At 37.0% G+C, this 20,227-nt stretch overlaps 1 protein-coding gene across 4 annotated transcripts in view; it reads right to left on the reverse strand.

Moving 5' to 3' along the window:
- Window positions 1-20,227, reverse strand: part of U2SURP (U2 snRNP associated SURP domain containing) — a 42,894-nt gene that overhangs the window by 20,167 nt on the left and 2,500 nt on the right. The window contains exons 2-15 of one of the 4 annotated variants that reach the window (XM_027686031.1): window positions 15,603-15,650; window positions 12,671-12,769; window positions 11,506-11,620; window positions 10,972-11,105; window positions 8,969-9,036; window positions 7,586-7,680; window positions 7,470-7,502; window positions 7,281-7,363; window positions 6,735-6,900; window positions 6,178-6,389; window positions 5,195-5,238; window positions 1,886-1,990; window positions 640-706; window positions 391-554 (exon numbers count right to left, since the gene is read on the reverse strand). In XM_027686031.1, the coding sequence (XP_027541832.1) occupies window positions 391-554; window positions 640-706; window positions 1,886-1,990; window positions 5,195-5,238; window positions 6,178-6,389; window positions 6,735-6,900; window positions 7,281-7,363; window positions 7,470-7,502; window positions 7,586-7,680; window positions 8,969-9,036; window positions 10,972-11,105; window positions 11,506-11,620; window positions 12,671-12,769; window positions 15,603-15,650 (1,433 nt within the window). Of the gene's footprint in view, window positions 1-390; window positions 555-639; window positions 707-1,885; window positions 1,991-5,194; window positions 5,239-6,177; window positions 6,390-6,734; window positions 6,901-7,280; window positions 7,364-7,466; window positions 7,503-7,585; window positions 7,681-8,968; window positions 9,037-10,971; window positions 11,106-11,505; window positions 11,621-12,670; window positions 12,770-15,602; window positions 15,651-20,227 lie in introns of those variants that run through there. The other 3 variants (XM_027686030.1, XM_027686032.1, XM_027686033.1) reach the window with 3 other exon arrangements.

Consider the following 20,227-nt stretch of genomic DNA (forward strand, 5'->3'; position numbering starts at 1 on the left):
GGTGCTGTATATCCTCACCTACAGACAGCAACAGAAAGTGAGGAAAAGCTCTCATCTTCCCAATCCCTTTCAAATTAAGGGTTAGTAAGAACTGGAATGAAAGGACTTGTTGTTCAGTGATGACAAATCTAACCCAATCCAGAACATATTTAGCAACAAGTATGATCAAAACAGACTAACTGAAAAGCACTGAGTTTAAGAGACACTTAGACATGTAAATTAATACTATGACAAGTATGACAACAATTTAGGGATGACATATTAAAAAAATATACAAAAATATACAAAATATATATAAAATAAAAAAAATAAAAATATACAAAAACCACCAGAGGAAAAACAAGGAGACTAGCAATTAAAACATCACTATAAATGGATGGTAGTACATACTCTTCCTTAAGTGCACCCTTCTTGTTCGGTTCCTCCACAAACGCTTCCGTTTCTTGCTCTTCAGACATCCCATGCAAGTATGGATTCAACGGTGGTGGCCTCCAAAATGACCCGTTTTTGAACATACGGAAATCTTCTGTCCTCCACTTGGTTGGAGCATCTCCCTACAAAAAAACCCCAATTTTTATTTTTGTGTTCTTCTAATTCGCTACACTTGAAGTTATGAATTGTCACTAAAATTCTACTTGCCTGAAGAATTGAATAAAGCTTCCACCTATAATACACATGGGCTGGAGTCTGGTTTTCAAATAAAAACCTAAACCAAACCGCAAAGAAAAGAGATAAAACATATTACAAATCATTGAATGGAAGCAAATTCAAAGGAAGCAATAAAAACAAACAACCAAACCCTGTTCAGAATCCCACCTTAGCCCCCAAGTGAACACCAGACAGCTAAAAACACGTGCACCCACAGCACAGCTGGGCAGAGCATGTGCAACTGCTCCACACACACACACACAATCTGCAAAGCAGAGAGCACAGCTCCACAAAGGCACAGCATTTCTCAGGAGTTAAAAGCAGAACAGGGTCAGCAAGAACAACTGTGCAACCTCACAGCAAAGCAGAGGAATCATCAGTGCCAGGAGTCACTACAAGAGCAACTGCAACCTCAGCACAAGTGGTGCAGGAGCTTGTAGTTACACAGTTTGGTGACTCAGATCAAATACTAAATAACTTAAAGCTTTCCACCAGTTAAGTTGTCTGTCAGAACACTGGCAACATCTGATGGGGATATGGGGTCAAGCAGTCCATTTTTAACGGCCAGGATATTTTGCCCTGCATATTTTCTCATTTTATATATAACAATCATAGTGAAGCACTTCAAGCTTTTTGCAAATAAAGCATTGCTAAAAGGACATTTAGCACTTCCCTGAAAACGTTTTTCAGAGACTGCATTTCACAAGAAAGTTGGAAACTGATCCTTTTTTATTCCATTAATGACAAGAGCTGGAAATTCTCACAACTTCCCTATGTCAGCTAAAGTTTAATCCTATTTGCATTGACATCAAAGAAAAATTACTCCCAGCTCTTGCTAGAGGTTAGAAATCAGGCTCCAGAAAGAGAAGACTTCACATGGAGTTAAGACTGGCTGTTTTGGGGGGGATTTTTTTCTTTTTCTAAAATGTATGCTACTGGTTCCACTGACTTTTCCCTGAGAAAAGTATGTGTTAAATGCCACTTATTTTATATATATAGAAATGTATTTTATGTTGTGTGTATAGTATTTTATTTATTTATATGTACACATTAGTAACAACTGGAATAAAAACGCATTCTCCTTTATAAAAGGACAGCATAACCATTTGTACAGCTTAAATCTGCTCATAAAGATAGACACAGTAAAAGCAACTCTTATTAGTATTTCGAAAATGCCAAATACTAACAACAGTGCAAACAGTTCGTGCTATTTCAAATTAAGCAATGTAATAAGCACCTGAACATGGGGTTGTTGATTTCTCGGTTCATGATCATGGCTTCGAACATGGGCCCTTCCCGAACCACAAACTCTATCATTCGATGGATCAAAGCGAGCAAATTCCTACAACAACAACACAGTTAAAGAAAAATTGATTCAGACCTAACACTATATAAAACTACACTCCACCTAAGATACTACAACTCTGCAGGAGATTATTTTGCTGTATTGTTAGGAAATCTGTATAAAAGATAAGGTAACATGGAACATATTATAGCTTTGCATCACAGACACGGGCATTCTAAGAATCCAAACATACCTAGCACTGGTAGAGTAAGAATTTAAGAGGAGACCTCTTTCCTGAATTTCCACAGCCTACAACCATCTCTTGCTTAGCAGAAGCCTGATACACATAAAAATGGGCAACTGAACACTAAAGTACAATTAACTACCAAAACTAAGCCCTCATCTACATTGTCTAGAAATAAGATTGAAGTGTCAGCTAAACTTCTACAGGGGAACAAGTGGCTGAACATTATGCTCAAAATAAAACACACATACTTTTGAATACTCAACAGAAACTGCATTCAGCTTTCAAACTATTCAAGTATGAAAGCAAAAGCAAATAGCCTTCTTGATGCCAAGCAAGGCAATGGTTTTATTAAATTTAGATAATTTCTTTTTGGTCAAGACTCAACTATTGGCATAGACCAAAACTGTCCATCATTTCATGTCATACCATCCCATGTTTCCTCCCTCGTACAACCAAGTGAACCAAATCACAATGAAAAAAAAATTTAAATCTGCATCATTTCATTCAGCACTACATGCTGAGACAGGCAAGGAGTGGATGTGAAGTGCACATTTTTCAAGCCCCATCTAAAAACGAAGAGTCCCTTCTAAGCATGCTAACAGCAGACACTCATATTAGTTTTATCAAAAATAATGATAACCAGTTTCCACCCCTTTGAGGTTTTTTGGAAACAGGGTCCTGAATTTTCAAAATAGATTACCTACAAATATCAAAAGCTTCATAGCTCGTGTCCTTTGAATGTGATGCAAACAAAAAAAAAATACAGATTTTTACATTTTTTAATTTATTTTCTTAGATGCCACAAATGGATATTGGTTCTTTACATTTCTTTAGATTTCCTTTTAGCACTTTTTTAATTATTGAAGTTTAATAACTGTTACATTGAAAAGCTGAAGAATTTTCTATCACTTCTTAGTAATGTGACTATTTTCTACCATGAGTATTCCAAGTTCTGCCACAGATATAATGCACTAGATCAAAAAAAATTCAACTTAAAAATGTTGTAATAGAAACCTGTCCCTGCCATCTGCAAACTTAGTAGATGTTGTTTTAGACCATCTAGCACTGAATCTACTTTTACTTCAAATATTACACACCAAAAAAAAAAAAATCAAACAGCTATCAGTTGATTTTTCCTCTCTGCTTTTTATAATCCCAGAAACATTGTAAAGAGGACAAAGTCTCAACAATTCTGTAGCCATTTTATTTAAAGCAGTGTTCTCAAAGTTTAGTGTTATATGAACTGTATTTGAAAACATCAGTAAGAAACAAATCTACAATTAGCTTTCAGGCCTCTGAGCTATTACACCATCCATTTATTTTTAGGCAAGTCCAATGTGATCTTTTCTGGCTTCCGCAGAAAGATGTCACTGGTTTTCATCTAATTTGTCTTTCATCCAGTAAAAAAAAGTTGTGTAAGAGCAGCTTATGCTTGAACAAGAACATCTGCTTTGTGATGACCTCAGATGTATGAAAACAGATTCAGTACATCCGATATCTGAAAGAGATTGTTAAATGCGTTTCGGTGTATAAGACATGACTACTTGGAAGTGAATTACTCAGAAAAACCTCTGATTGTATATACTCAAGGTTTTATGTTTAAAATACTACGAAGTAAAAAATGTTAAAAATGGTATTGAAAATTTTTAACTAAAGGAGAATAAACACATTATCTCACTGAAGTCAGCTGACATTTTTGCATGACATGATGCACTGTGTAATAGCCTTAGCAGTTGTCATTAGCAACTCTGAAAGTCATTAGGAAAAGAATAATTAAAAGTATCTTCAAATACAATTCATTTAACATGAGTTCTTATCATATTTTATCATATGTTGAAATGCTACAGTAAATAAAATGGACACATCTTTTTCTCTGAAAGCTAATTACTCCGTGAGCACTGCACAGTTTCACAAGTACTTGTTCTATACTCAATATGTTTCTCAAATCAAGACTCTCCTGGTCGCACTAATTATTCAAGTCTCTATCCAACAAAAACTGTCTTGTCCTATAATTTCATCAAAAATACTAGTGCATTTGAGCATCTATTGACAAGTATGTTAATGCACTATAACTAGTTCACAAATCTCTTTCTGCCCCCCCCACACACGCAAAAAAAAGAAAAAAGGGACTTTGTGACAATTAAAACAGTGTAGTAAAAAAAACAACAGTTTAAAGTGCATTATTTTAAAATGTCATTTAGCTTAAGTTGGCCAACAAAAAAAAGGTTTTCAGTTATAATAAAACCACATTTATTGGAGCCGATCGTACCAATGTCTGGTCAAAAACTGTATACTTTCCCAATCCATCCCATGATGTTTTCCTGGTCCCCCGCTGCCGCAGACAGTTCAGCTGGTGTTGCTCACCAAGGCCAATGTCAAAGAGAATTTGGTAATCTTTTGTGCTTCTTTACTTTTAAAACAGTGTTGTGTTCCTATGTTTGGGAAAGGGTTTTAGCTTAACTGAGCAAGAGTATTCCTAGACTAGTGTGAAGGCAGGAGCAGCGCTGGGGACCAAAATAATTCCTTGCAATAATACAAAACTACGTTTTCAAGTGACCAAAATGATTAACTGCTGCACATTTTAAAAAAATAGGAGAAATCAAAAGTGATTTTTAATTGAACTGGTTATAAAACATATAAGTGAAAAAAAGAAAAAAAAATTAAAAAGCCCCACAGCTGCATCCCAGTCCTCAGAGGTTTATGCCAGGACTTATATGTAGTGTCTGTAAGACGAGCTATTTCACCCTAGTGTTCACTCACAAAATTACCCTGCAACTATCTCTAGTGCTCAAATTAAATGCAAAAGATAATTACTTAAATCTACCCTCACTAAAGAAGAGTTATTAAGATAAGAAGAGAAAGACTGTAAATCACACACATTCCTTTCAGGTGTCATGAAAGAACCATTGCTCAGTCAAGCCATTACCTTTTCCTCAACATCACCATTTTTCTTTAAAATTCCGAAGGGGAAATTTTCTATATTTAGATCAGTAATAATAAAGAAAAACATGTACCTTTCTGTTGGGATAACCACTTTGACTATGGCTTGCGACAGAGTCTGTATATGAAGTCACATCAGATAATAAACATAGAATATGTGAGTATTGTTAACAAGTAACAAGCAAAAATATACATATGCAATGAAAATACTACACATCTATCACAAGTTTTGCAGGCAATCACTGCTGTGAAGTTATAACTAAGCAATTACACAAAATGCAAAGGTTGTGTCAGCGAACCATAAAGGTTCACTAATTGCAAAGTATCAGAACATTCCTGTCAGAATGTACATTGAGGCACTGAATAGGAACTATGCTGAATATAATTAAGAAAGGAGTTCTTAAGTTTATGAGAAAATTCTAAACTATTTGACTTGGATCACGTTGGTATTACTTTATTCCCAAGTCTTACAAAAAACAGCCCTGACAATTAAGTGTCATTCAAAGAATCAATAAATTCTTACAAATGTAAATCAAGTTGGTTTGTGATTACAAGATACTTACCCTTTTATCAGCTAATATTCCAGAAAAAAAGTTTGAAAACTGACTCCATAAGTAGCATAAAATACTTACTCAATGTCCAGATTAATTACCTTCTACACAACATACATCAATTCCTCTAGTGCAAAACTAATGCTACTCAAATTAAAATGTGGGATTTTCTCTAAATAGAACAATTTAGATACCGCAATTTGGCAGCCAAAAAAAGGGGGGGACGTAGGAGAAAAAAATCCAGGGAGCCTGGAGGGGGAAAATGATAGCCAGATTTTAAGCAGCACTAAATTAATCAAGAGCCAATATACTGTCCCCTAACACAGACAGGAATCAGAGCTTCAGGAGTTAAGTAGGTTCCCTTGGGCTACAGCAGGGAGCCAGTGAGTTTGCAGACTAAGGGCCGCCAGAGTCAGGCTGAACAATGCAAATCTATGAAGCCATTGCAATACTGTCACAGATGTAGTATTTAACAATGAGATATGGCCCAGGGTACTGTAAGTTACCTTCTCAAAATCTTCCTTGTTTTTTGGTGGTGGTAACATTGGAGCATTAGGATTCTTTAACCTCTCCCTGGGCTGGGCGTTAAAAGGCAGTCCTGACGGAGGAGGTGGGAGGGTGTGCTCCATCATGGAAGGCGGAATGTATATTGGATGTGGTGGAATAGGTACAGCTTTGCCCCAACCCAGCTTCATTTCAAACGACATGATCATCTTGCCTGAAAAAGTGAAAGTAAACCCATCACGTTATAAACTGGTTCTGCATCACTCAGTGTTTCTCCATGTAAGTGCAGCCTTTAGGTTTGCTTACATGTTTGATGACTGTATCGTCTATCAGACTACAACATGTGCAAATGAAGGCCTAGGACATGAAATGTTTTATTAATCTTCCCCCAGTGTGTGTTCAGGACACTACAATACACTGTTACTCTAGTCTGACAACATTCAGTTGCCAGTAAAACAGACAATGTAAACTAAAGTCACGATCTGAAAATGTGCTTACAGTTCCTCCTCAATATTCCTACAAGATTATTACACAGCTCCAAACTGAGAAATCCATTTACCATTTAAATTCTTCAATGCTCTTTCAGCATCTCTCCTGTTCATAAAGGCAACAAAGCCACAATTTCTTTCTCTTGCTCTTTCTTCATCTGTTCTTGGCCACATAATTTTAACACTTGCTAATGGTCCAAAGCGTCCAAATTCTTGACATAACATCTCTTCATTCATCTACACAAAAAAAGGTAAAAAATTAGCATTTTGCTACTCTATTTCTATGACATTTGTTCATATTATTGCTTGAATGTTGAAATTTTAATTTTTTCAGTTTCTTGAAACACAACACTTCATTGACACCTCCCCAATGTAATCTACTGCAAAAATAAGAATTTAAAAATTGCATTTTTAACTGAGACACTCAAATTTTTGAGATATGATCCACCTTGCTTGGAGATATCCATGGAAAAATAATTTTAACCGAGCTAGTGATTGGTAGGCTAGACCTTAACTTTTGCAGCAATATGTACAGAGCATTTATTTCAAGGAATACTACAAAAAAACTGACCTAGACCCAACCATGCCAGCACTGCACTCCTTGGCTCCAAACCTACCTGCGGATTAATGTTGCCAAGATATAAATTTGTTGTGCTTGGATCTCCAACGTCATGTGAACCTGGTGCATAATCATCCAGTACTAAAATGATGGAGAAAAAAAAAACAGCAAAAAAAGAAGTCATAATCTCTGCTATGCATTTAAATGACAGCATTAAACTGAGTAAGAAAAGAATCTATATTACCACCAGATGATCTGTTTCTTCTTGAAGGAGCATCCACTGAATAAAAGGAAGAAAAATATGTACCATTTAGTCCACAAATTTTGTAGCCCAAACTAACATCAAAAATAACATCTACTTACTTGAGCGACGCTGCCCATCTGAATCAGACTGGGGTGGTTCAAAACGACTCAATCTACCTTTTGTTTTGTGTCTTTCGTCACGCTCCTCTTGTATTCTGCAAAACAAGTTGGATGTAAGTAACAACTTAAAACCATTTTGAAGTTTTTATTCTAAAATTTTGATTTAAAAAACTTCAGAATTATGAGAATTCTTAATATTAAATGACAGGCTTGTTAAAAATTTCAAATTGCCAATATGTTTGAACTTCTGTTTCATCAACTGGAATGATTCCAGTTGCATAGTTCCTCATTCATACTGTCAGGGTATTTTATCCTCAAACAGAATTGACTTGGTTTGAGAAGCAGTTTGCAAGACCAGAATAAGAACTGCGCTCTGAAAAAGTGACTCCAATTCCACATCCAACTGTCAGAGATCCACTGCCCACTGAGATGACTTTCCAAGATGCACACAACTCTTTAGTGTCTATTTCTCCTGCTACCTTTTCTAAGGCCATGTCCACGGGCACACACAAATGACTATTTCCAGAACATACAGGATTTTGTTTCAGTTTATACCTCTGAAGATAGTACTCAAAACAGTAACCATTTGGTTCTTCTGATATGAAGATATTGTGCACCAGGAATACAAGGCTGTCCATTCAACTCATTGATACCAACAAACAGGCAGCAGTGAAGCTCAGATATTACTGACAAAAGCTATGTATGGATTTAAAATGTTGCATTTATTGTTTTCTAATGCATGCAGATTATTTTGTTTTCCATCTTTAACATCAGGATAAATACATGGTACTCAGTTGCACTCAATATATGTGCTACTCTTTCTGTTGTATTACACATTCAAAAGTGAAAGAATCTGCTTTTTCAAGCATTATTCAGTTTGGTTTTGATGTCACACAAGTTGAAGTGCATCTCTAGACTTGAATTACAACTCTTATTTCTGCATTACCACAACAGCTCAACCTCATACTGGAATTCCTCTGGATATACTTTAGAGACAGTGACAAAACCTATTCTTCCCAAGTCTGACAGATATTTCAAATTCCCCCCAGTCTCTGCTCCCTCCCTGTACTGGGTTTGGGGGGCAGGTTTTGGTACTGGGGGGTTACAGGGGTGACCTCTGGCAGAAGCTGCCAAAAGCTTCCCCTGTGTCTGACAAAGCCAAGCCCAGGCAGCTCCAAGCCGGACCCAGTGCTGGCCAAGGCCAAGCTCATCCGCAGTGGGAGTAATTAAGTGTTAATTAAGTTATTTCACAAAGATCTGGGGGGAAAACAAAATAAAAACCTTCAGGAAACAGCTCTGCACGAATGATCCCAAATACTGTCTGTAAAACAAGGCAAAAACCTTGGATCTTCTTTCTTTACAGTAAAAACTAGTCAAACTTACTGCTTTAACTCTTCTTTAAAAAGTTCCAGATTACTCTTTTTCTTTTCCTTCTCTCCTTTCTTCAACGGCTAAAATTAAAGATATATAAGACAACATTTCAGAAGACAAAATTAACAAAATTAAAAAGCATAAGTATATAACAAAACTTTAGATAATTTCCATGCATATTTTACCCACAGCTTTCAAACGAAGTAAACTACAGGAGAAAAAAAAAAAAGCAAAACAAAACACCAACCAAACAGACTTGAAAACATTCAGACTGAGTGCTATCAAACACAAAGCTAGAAAATATAAAATTAAGGATAGTTTAAACTAAACTTTGTTACTTCTCATTCTTACAATGCAGCATGTGTGATAAAACACTCTCTACAACATCCAAATTTAAAGTAACTGAAGTATTTTGTCAGTTTGTTCCACTTGGAAGCTAAGACACTAACTAGGCTCCTAGCGATCTGTCATGCTCTAATTAATTTGATAGATGTGTGTACATATATATGTAAATTATTTTACATATATATATTCAATTATTTTATCCACAAACATTCTATTTGAAAAGAATTTCCTTCTCTTGCTTCCTTTTGGATGTAAATACAGTCTGAATAAACAGTTACTCTAAATGGTTCAAGATCTTCAGAAAAAACTCTTGAATGACAAAGAATATGGATACTGTAATACTACTTTTCTTTAACAGTAATATATGTTCCCTAACTAACTCATGTGAAATTTTATCTTCAACAACATTGCTTTCATATAACCAAATTTAAATGAAAACGTTTCCAATAGGCAGACATACAAAATATTTATTGTGTTACACACTACATCTTTGGAAAAACTGGACTTCCTACTCACCCCAGGCAAAGTTGTTTGTTTGTTTTTGTTTTTGGGGAGGGTCTGCCAAATAAATAAAATCATTTTTACCTCATTATCTTCAATCACCATTGGACAAGTGAGGGCAAGTGAGTAAACTGCATTACTTCATAAGTATTTATGACAAATTTGAAAAGCAGTAATATTCTTACAGTACAAACACTTGCATATGACAGAACAGAGCTCAGCATAATAAAAAAATGCTACAATTCATTCCTGTAACTGTAGAGCTTTACATACAATGAAAATCAAAACTGCCATCCAGTATTACCCCACTAGTCTAAGACTGAGATTTGTTTAAAGCTGGAAGGAGGTTGGGATGAAACTGCCCACAATTATCACATTACATCTCATTTCCCACCCTATCAGGCAGCATGGTACATGTTTCACTTAAGCTTTAAAATTGTAGTAAGCTCTATCAAAAGACTTTAGGATATCCAAGACATTCATTACACATCTACAGTAGTAACAGTAATCATATGTAATTATCACTTGACTCGAAGACCATGTTTGTTCATAATATTTCCATTACTTTTTATGATGAAATCTTCATTTACAAGAAAAAAAACTACCAAACCATGCAGAAGACAAACTAAATTAAATAAAAACAAGGTGTTCAGCTTCAAAACTGTGCAAGTTTTACAATTTATTTGTACAACTCAAAGAGGGACTTCTAAAGAGACTTCTCAAATTTCACCACAAAAAAAAAAATAAAAGAACCTCATCAAGAAAATCTTGGATTGATGCAAAGGTCAAATTATTTTTTTGGGTTTAAGTTAAAAAAACCTAAATCCAGATGGCAGCAAGAACTGCTTCTGAAACTTCAGAAATTCTCAGGACTGAAGATGCTGTTACTTTCCAACAGTCACTAAATTTGCACCCATGAGAAGTCTGTCCCAATCAACAGGAACACAACATGGAGCAGCCAAATGGGCAGGCAGTGCCAGGTGCATCCTGCTGGACACGGGGCTCCTGGGCCTCTGCATTTCACCGCCTTGTTATCTGCCATGGGATTAGGCACCTTCCTTCAACATGTGATAAATGCAGATAAAGCTACTCTGCAAGATCACACAGCCCTTTTTCTAAGCAATTCTAAATATTTCAGTGTGGGGTTAATATTCAAGCAAGAAACTTACAGGCTTTTTGGTTTCGATCATGAGGAGGGATGGAGGTTTCTCGTTAGATGGCTGACTTGGTTGATTTTTTTGATCTGAAAACCGTGACGAAGGCTTATAGATTTTACCCCGTTTTTCATCTGTTTCATGCTCCTCTGAAATTAAAGGCAAATCAAAAGCAAATTTTATTAACGAATGCTGCACAACACTGTTCATTAGAAAGAATGCTGTTCTTTAGTCTTGGTCATTCAATTCAATATATAATTTTATTTTAAAAAGAGATAATAGGAACTTTACATAATTTAACATCTTTTAATACGAAGAAAAAGAACAAAGATTAGGTATTTTAAAACAAAGCATTTTTTCCACTTAAGTTTAAAAGACAAGTCATGCCACTGCCCACCTAAGTGAGTCAAAGCATAGAGCAGATTTTAGCATTAAGCTTTCTTTTCTGCTTCTGATGTAACATACCAATTTTAAAATGCAATTCAAAGCCAATCTTCATCTCTACTCAAAGCCAAATGACCCACCACCCTCAAAAAAGATTAGTTATACCTTTAGATGCATTAACGATTCCTCCTCTTACAAATGTTTTCACTTTACCACCATCACTTCCTTCAAAGGCAGCCAGGAATTCTTCATAAATTTCTGCAGCAGCTTTCTCATCCTCCTACACAGCAAATGTTCATCTATTTACTATCATTGCAGAACAGCCTTCACTAGACAGTTACTCTTAAATTAGCTATGTGACAATCCTTTTTATTTTCTAGAATTCAAGCTACAAACTGCATCACAGGAGTTTCAATTTTAGGCAATTCAAATTTCTGAGAAATGTGGGACGAACACGGCACAGGAGACACAAAGCCAGTAAGGCCTCCAATATGACTGTTCCCTCACAAGAGTTTACAAAGCAATTTAACATTCAAAAGATGTCAAATAGACCTCAGCATGGGAGAACAGTGCCCATTCCATCCTACCCATCACCATCAACCCACGTGGCCACAGATCAACAATAAGATCACCTTTCTGTATTCCCCAGAGAACAAGTTACTTCAGTGACTTAAGCTGAGACACTGAATTTAGCACTGCCATGATCTTTAGGCCAGTATTTCCAACAACTTGGTAGGAGATAAGCCACCGAAATACAGTATGAGTTGCGTGTGTAAAGTTCAAAGCCCAGTATTTCTAAAACTTTCACTTTACCAACCACCAGCTACATATTTCTAAAATTTGGACATTCCTGAGTAATCTAAAATGCAGCATCAAATTTTAAGATTTGTATTAACTCTAAATAAAGCCATTAGACAAAATTATGTTTTACAGAATTACAAGCATGTGTACTGAACCTATTGCAAAGATGACAGGTACTCTTTCAAATTATTGAAATTCAGTGACAGAGAGCAAATGAAGAACAGAGAATTATTCAAGGTGATGGCTGTTCCCATTTTTGAGCAATATAACAATCAAAAGATTACTGTAATTCCTATTTCAGGAAGCCAGAGAACTTGATTTCTCACACAGAAGGAAAGAGTAAGCCTCTCTCTATCTTAATGCCATGGATAACAGAAACAAATTAAACACGTAAAATACAATTCGCTCTCATTCTTTGACAGCTACAGTTAACAAAATAAAGGTATTTGGAGGTAAAGCTGGTTGCAACCTAAAAGCAAATTTATTTCAGTTCTGCATACAAAGTAAAATTTTCACTGTACACCATTACCTTCTTTTTCAATTCTTCTTGCTCCTTCTTGCTCAGAGTCCGTTTGGCAGCACTCATTTTGCCAATACTGAACGCTTTAAGTTTACTTTCCATTAGAGGCTGCAAAAGGAGTCAGAAAACAGACATTAAACTGTTTACAAAACAGTTAAAATAATGATACTTTTGACCTTGGTATGGACCAGTAATTTAAACAAAACAAAGAAAAGGCTTCCTGTACTTATCTCTGAAGTTGTTATTGCCTAATACAACTAAAATCAATTAAATCTATGTGGGTTTTTTTAAACAAATAATCCTTGGTTTAATAAGAAAGCTTCTGATATACCCATTGAAACACAGCTGAAATCTGAAGGGCACTTGCTGTAAGAACCTGGAGATCTTATCCCTATGCAATGCAGTTAATAAACCTTCAGAAACACATGCTTTGCACGACAGTACCCTTTTGATCACTGCAGTTTCTAAAAAACAAAACCAAAAAGCCAATGAAAAAAGAAAAGTTCTAAAAGCTGTACTGACTAGTTTTGCCAGAACCATATTTGTGCAAGGCTGAACAGGTGTAATGGAACAACAAACTGGATGCTAAATTTCAGTTGTACTTCAAGGTAAAATGTAATAGCTTTGCTTGAAGAAGAAAATGCATTCTGGAGGCTTTCAGCTACTAGGTAAATAAAACAAAAGACCTCCCATTCAACTCGTAGATTCTTTTGAATTTTTTTCCAAAATCCTGATGAAGGAGCACTGTGTGTAACAGTAATTTCTGAAGTATGGAATTAAAATTCTTAAGATTTTATTCAGTGAGTTAACAGCCAGTAAAGTGTCAAGAGAAGAAAGACAGCAGGATGAAAAGCATGTTCCAAAGACATGGGCTGAGACGATAAAAAACTTCCCTGGAAATTCCAGGTTTAACACAGCAATTCATAAAGAATCAGCACAAGAACAAAGGCCCACAAGAGCAAAACATAAGCTATCAGCCTTATCTTCAAAATATCTGTGGTGCTTTTACACAGCACACAGTGATGCTTAAAATTACCCTTTTTGCAATGACAGGTCTTTAAAAAAAACCAGCTCAATAAAACATCAAGACAAATCAGGTGAACAACTCAACTGTCATATTACAAAAAAATTTCTGACACCAACTGCAAAGAGTTTCCTCGAGGAACAACTTTCTTTGTAAAGAGTTATTTCTAGTATCAGCTTCCTAGTCAAAATTTTTTCACATTAAAAAAAGCACAATGAAAAACAAACTGAAATAGCTCCAGTTTATAATCCTTGCTTAGTATCACAACACCTCTTAGATCTCTGCCAAGCATATTACCAAGCAGCTCACATTTCTTTGAGAAGTGTTCCCTGCTTCATCACTGAAAGGAAAGTTATCGGTTACAAATGAATGCAGCCTTGTTTGTGAAGTTATCTGCTTTATGACACCATGTTTGTCAACATGAGCTGCTGAGACAGTTTTATCAGAAGCTTTTAATGCATCTGTGTGTTTTTAAATTTAATAAAATCCAGTTTTCCAGCTGTCTGAGAAACAGCTTATATTTCGGTCTGACAAACAATATACAACCTTGGCAAACATGGGCATGTGGCACAGCACTGGCGACAGAACAAACACCACACTCCTACCCAAGGCTTATCCTGGCATCAGAAAATAATCTCTCACATTAATGTTACAGGATACCTGCAGATCAGCCACGTGAATGTATGTTCCAGTGACATACAGGAAGCAGCTGTAAGATAAAAGAGTTCTGGCACTAAAGATCTCCTCGGTTTTGGAAGGGTCTCAGGAATAAAAAACAAACCTTCCAAGTGGCTGGAGCAATATAAAGTTAATAGGACTGAACTAATTTATGCCTGTTAGTTAGATTCCAGTAGGCAATTGTAACATTATTATTACCCATTTACAGCTTCACAGAACTCCTAACAATAGAACTATACAAAATTTGAAGGCCTTCCTCCTTCAAAAAAATGGAAAAAAACCAAGAAAAGGGTAAAGCAAATGACAGAAGCAAAGAAACAACTTGCAGCTGAGTAATCAAATCTCTGTATGACAGCAAACTCCTTAAACAGAACACTGCATTGACTGTGAAGTGGCACAGAATACTGAAGTCCCAGTTCCTTCAACAACATAAAACATTCAAAAGAGATTTTAGGGTAATTTTCCAAACTGTAGCAAGTAAAGAAAATCAATAAAACGACCTACTTCTTTAGGAAAAGTGTCTGCTATCACCACTTGAATAATGCTATCTTACAGGCAATTTAACAGCTGGTAATTGACTTTTGCATACACAAAATCAAACTGAAATTTTGAAGAAAATCCAAACCACAGAATGAATTGTCTGGTTTTAACTCTCTGTTTGGCTCTTCCTGCCTGTTTTCATTTTAGCTCAGAAATAGATGGATCTTCACGCAAAATACCAACCCCACAACCAAGAAAAGGTCTCTCCACCCAGGGGGCAGGGGGTGGGGTGGCCAGTGAGATCAGGGAATTTCTCTAACCTTTTGCTCTAAGTGTATTCCATCAGAAAGCAAAATGAAGGATGGAATTAGGGCCATACTAACTCACCTCTGAGAAGCCAACTGTGTGCAAAAAGGCTCTTTGATATCCTGACTCTTATTCTGATCATCTCTTATTTTCAGCTATTCCTCAGTGTAAGAGACAAACCTACAGAGTCCTTACAGCTCCTTCCTGTCCAAGGATCTATTCTGAATGCAATACCCTGCAGCACAGCTTCCTACACTGCTGGTTGTTTTGAAAGTTTCAAGGAATATTTTTAAACATGAAAATCAATGGTTCATTTGCAAACACCTACAGGTTACATACCCAATGCACCAGGCTCTGCCTGCAGCAAGGAGTTTTCTTTAAAAACAGGCCTATTTTGAGTTTGTGGGTTTCACTGGAATTTTGTTTGTTTGTTTTAAAATATTTTGGACTTACATGTGAATCAGCAGATCCAGTGGTGTGTACTGCATCTGGCCCTCTGCCCTGAAGAGAGAGTGAAGAGCAGGTGAGGCACAGAACAAGTAACTGAGGCACAGAACAAGTAACAGACAAACAACCTCAGGGTTTTTTTATCCAGTTCCTTGAATGTGATTTTCATTTCAATTTCGACATCCAAATACACAAGAACAAAGATATATTTAATGTATTTTCATGATATATCTGAACAGGTCACATCAGGAACAATGTCAATATAAGGTAAATAAGGGATTAAAGATAGACTGTTCTTGTTACCACTAAAAACATATAATTTCCAAAGCTGGATTTTATAAACACACCACTAACAGCACTATAAGGAAAAAAAAAGTTTGTTACATTGCATCTGCAAGAACTGCCATTAAAGGCTGTTACAGATTACATCAAGTGCTTGATTACTTTTCGCTTACTATAAACAATTTCCGAACTGATCTTAGTATATTGTGTACAGATGGAAGCTGGCCACCTCAGGAACACTAATTTAAGTCCAGTTTGTGAGTATGTACTAACTGACATTATTGCTTTAAACCGTAAACCAGCATATACAAAATCAGGTTTTTAAATGAGCTTAACTGATGGAGAACACACTTTTAAATTATGTAATGCCCAAATCCCAGAAAACCGCACTGATATAACATCTACTATTAACACATTACTGCCTGATGCACAATTCATATCTCAATTGAATTTTAAGTCAAAATAAAAGATTTCCATTAGCTGAAATCTTTCATTAGTTACAGAACATTAGCACTTCTCCTTATTACCAGGAATTTATAGTTTCTACAGAAATAATAACATATGATGCTCATCTCCAGGCTTCCAAAATGAACAAGCAGCAAATGCTACTCCAGAAGATAATTTACCAGACCTTGTTTTCATTTTGCATCCCTTTTCATCAGCTCAGGCATTTCTCTTTCAACAAGTATATTCCTATGTTTTACAGTAAAATCAATTTAGAAAAAATGGTCTTCAACAAAAAGCACTTCAACAACAAGAACTAAGTCCACAAAGGTAAAGAGCGACACAAAGATACAGTCCTCATACGGGAGAAGCAAAAGTCTCCTAGGAATACGTTTGGAGGTCTTTTAAGAAAGAGAGAGGCAGGAAGAAGCAAACAGAAGAAAACAACTCTGTCTTACTCTCAAAGACCTCTCAAATGCACTTTCCTGCAACATCACACATGGCTCACAAAGCACAGCTTTGCATAGAATACAAAGTTCACACGCATCACTAGCAGTTCACTAAAATACACATGGAAGCAAAATATCACAAGTATCTTTTACTAAAAAACACCACTTCCCACAAACTTTTCCTCTGTACTTGGTGCTGGATTTTTTTGTGATTCAAAACTGCCTGTGGCCCTCAGATCAGTAATCTGTTATGCACAGATATATCTGGAGCTTACAGAAACCTGTCCTCCCCCGAGAGTTATGAATGTGTAGCACATCATCACACGGATAGAAGACAATGTGCAAAGGAATTTCAGAGCATGAAAACTGCATTCTTCCTGCTGCCACCCTGCGGCAACCAACACAGCAGCTACAACTCACCCTTACAAAAACAATTTCAGACCTGCAGGTAAAAACCCCAGTCACAAAGGCAGAGTGATACAATGCTCTCTGCCTTAGTGCACTGACAGAGTGGAGACTGAGCACTGCTCAGGGAAAGGAGGTTGTTTGGCAACAGCAGAATGGAATGACCATTTCCCGATTCTCCACATCTGTTTCATTTACAGAAGTTTTGGAAAGCAACACCTCCCAACAGAGGTGGGTGCTGAAGGTGCTTTTAGGGAGGACAACAGACAAGGCATCACACAGAGTAATAACAAGTATCAATGCTCAGTATGATGGCACAATTCCTGAGGAAGAACATAGAAAAAAGTAACAGACACTAAATCTGCTTCTCCAGCAACAAGCAGATGATGCTACTCAGAAAGGCTTCAGTGCCTGGCAGCACACAGAGATGCTGCAGGAAAGCAGGCCAAAGGTAAAAAAGTCTGGAAGTCACTAGGAGTGCAGTGATGCTTCCCAAGCCACCTGCAGGGACCAGGGCACTGTCAAGCCGCTGCAAACATCAGTTGAGCAGCAGAATTAAGGTGCACTCATAAAAATCCTAAAAGCAATTTCAGCTTTCATACCAACTTTATCCCACAGCAATTAGCAGCTTTGGAGAGCCACATTATTCTCCTCCTTCAACAGTTCTTATTTTTAAAGTCTTCTCTTCCCAACTATAAATTTAGTTCTACCTTCAATACTGCTGCTGACCATCCCAGCAACTGTACTGACAAAGCACAAGATGACAAGATTCTTGACAAAATTACACGTTGCTATCTGCCAGTTTCTAAATAGCAGTTATTAAAAAACCCCACAAATTCTCATAGCACTGCACTTTGTATCCATCTGCACCCTTGAGGAAAGGGGCGATTTTGTTTCCCTAAGAGTTACAGCAGCTGCACTGACTCAGCGGGATCGGTGTCTTCCTAACACTCACCAAGAGGACCATTTCAGATGACGTTGCCCACCTGTGTTGAAATCTGGACCGGAATTGTTTTTTCTGTTCTCATCTGTTCTGTTAAGTAGCTCAATTAAACTTAACTGCTGAAAGAAAGATATCCAAATTTCTGTCCTGCACCTGATGAGATGTGAGCACAGCTCCTCCATGTTCAAAATACTGACACAAAAGGGTGGCAACTCCATCTTTCAGTCACTGCCACCATAAACAACTGGCAAAAGTCTTACTCCCACTTCACTGCATCTACCACTTTGCATGAAACCTATCCTTATTTTTTTTTTTTCCTAAACCAGACTATTTTATAGATGGACCACGTTTCCCATCACTTTCACTCTGCAGATTTCCCAAAGACTTGTGCCAGCAGAGCCAAAGTGCCATTTCACAGCCGGCACTGCTCCTGCAGGAACATACAGCCCTGTCCAATGCCAGTCCTGGAGCTCAGGTGGCCCAAAGCTCCGCTCCTGAGCCCAGCCAACTTTACTCAACCTCCAAGAGAAAAAAAAAATCTTCAAAAGACAATGTAGATGAGATTTATGATGAAATCCTACAAAAATGCCAAAGCAGAGTCTTCTCTCAGATTCGGATGTTTTTATTTTCTTCCAGCTTCATGGAAGCTTCCAAAGAAAACAGAGAACTGCTCTCTCAAATCTTCCTTCCTGCCCACAAATCCAGCTCTTTACAGTTTCTCCAACTTTAACAACTTCTTGGTAAAGCTGGCATGATCCTGTTGTTCCACAAATATTTAAAATACATTGTATAAAATAAATATGTTTAATTAATTAATACTGATGCCATTTAGTAAAACAACAGAGTACAAAAGCTGCCAATAAAACCCCAGAGACAATGTGTGGCCTTCCAAATGCTGAATGGTATTTTTGCAACTGTAATGGCTACAACTTAAATAAAAGCCCCTCCTTGCAAGAAGCAACATCTTCAGGGTAAAGTTCTTAAAGAAACTGGTATAAGACACCCCTGCCCTGTTTCAACACCTTCCACTGACCCTGCCCCCAGCCTGGGCAGCTGGACACACTGAACTGGATCACTGTTCCTGATCTAACTGATCACCCAGGAAAGGGAGACATGGGGAGGTTCAGCCAAACCAGTTTCCAACTCATAGCAGGTTCCCCTCCAAATCGTGCCAAATCAACCGAAGAGGACATCAGGGAGAGGGAAAGTAGCTAAAGCTGGGACTGTGTCAGCACTGACAGCAAGGAAAAGCAAATGGAATCACAGCTTAAATTAAGATGTTAAAATCCAGCAAAAGGAGGTTTCCTTTCCCTAACTCTCTAGAAAACAAATGCCTGAAAACACCTGCAAATTATGTTCTGGTTAATCTATTTAGTCTTTATAGTTACTGGAATAATGCATATCTGTATTATTCCCTATTTAAACAGTCCTAACTTGCAGACACAAAGGTAAACAGAAAATGGTTTTCTCCAAAGCACTTGCAAGGAATAGCATCCATTAAACATTAAACTCAGATGAACAGGTACATTTTTCAGAATGAAAGAGGCAAAAGTACAGCTTGGTCCAAGTGGATTATTTCTTCTGCACACGGCAGCCAATTTGAACAGCACTATATATAAGAGCAGTGGACATGCAATATAGTTTCTATTCTCAGAAGATAAAATAAGAAAATGGAAGAGTCACTGAGCAGCTAAAATGTCATTACATAAAGATAATAACTGAGCATAATCTGTATCTGTCATTTCAAAATCATGTCCTACACTGACATTCTATGCAGTCTTCAGCAATCTCTATTTTCTCTCTAATTATTCTTCCTCCCTATTTAGATTTCTGGAAATCTCGAGTACGTATCTTGCTATTCTGATCTCAAAGTGCCAAAGGAAGAGATGGTGCTTTCACAGCATATTTCACACTGGAGACTCTCAAACTTATTTAGCAGCTGACAGGATCACACGAGGCAGCTGCCACCACAGCCACACAGGCAGTGGGGGCTTCTGAACCTGCACCATCTCCAGGGATGTTTTTCAAACAGTGAATCAATCAGATAATGCCTGACTTAAAAAAAAACCTCGATTTTACACTATAAATCAAAGTAACTGGCTCAAATT

This window comes from Neopelma chrysocephalum, unplaced genomic scaffold, assembly GCF_003984885.1.
Source record: "Neopelma chrysocephalum unplaced genomic scaffold, ASM398488v2 Primary Assembly neopelma1_70, whole genome shotgun sequence".
In the NCBI taxonomy this organism is placed as follows: Eukaryota; Metazoa; Chordata; class Aves; order Passeriformes; family Pipridae; genus Neopelma; species Neopelma chrysocephalum.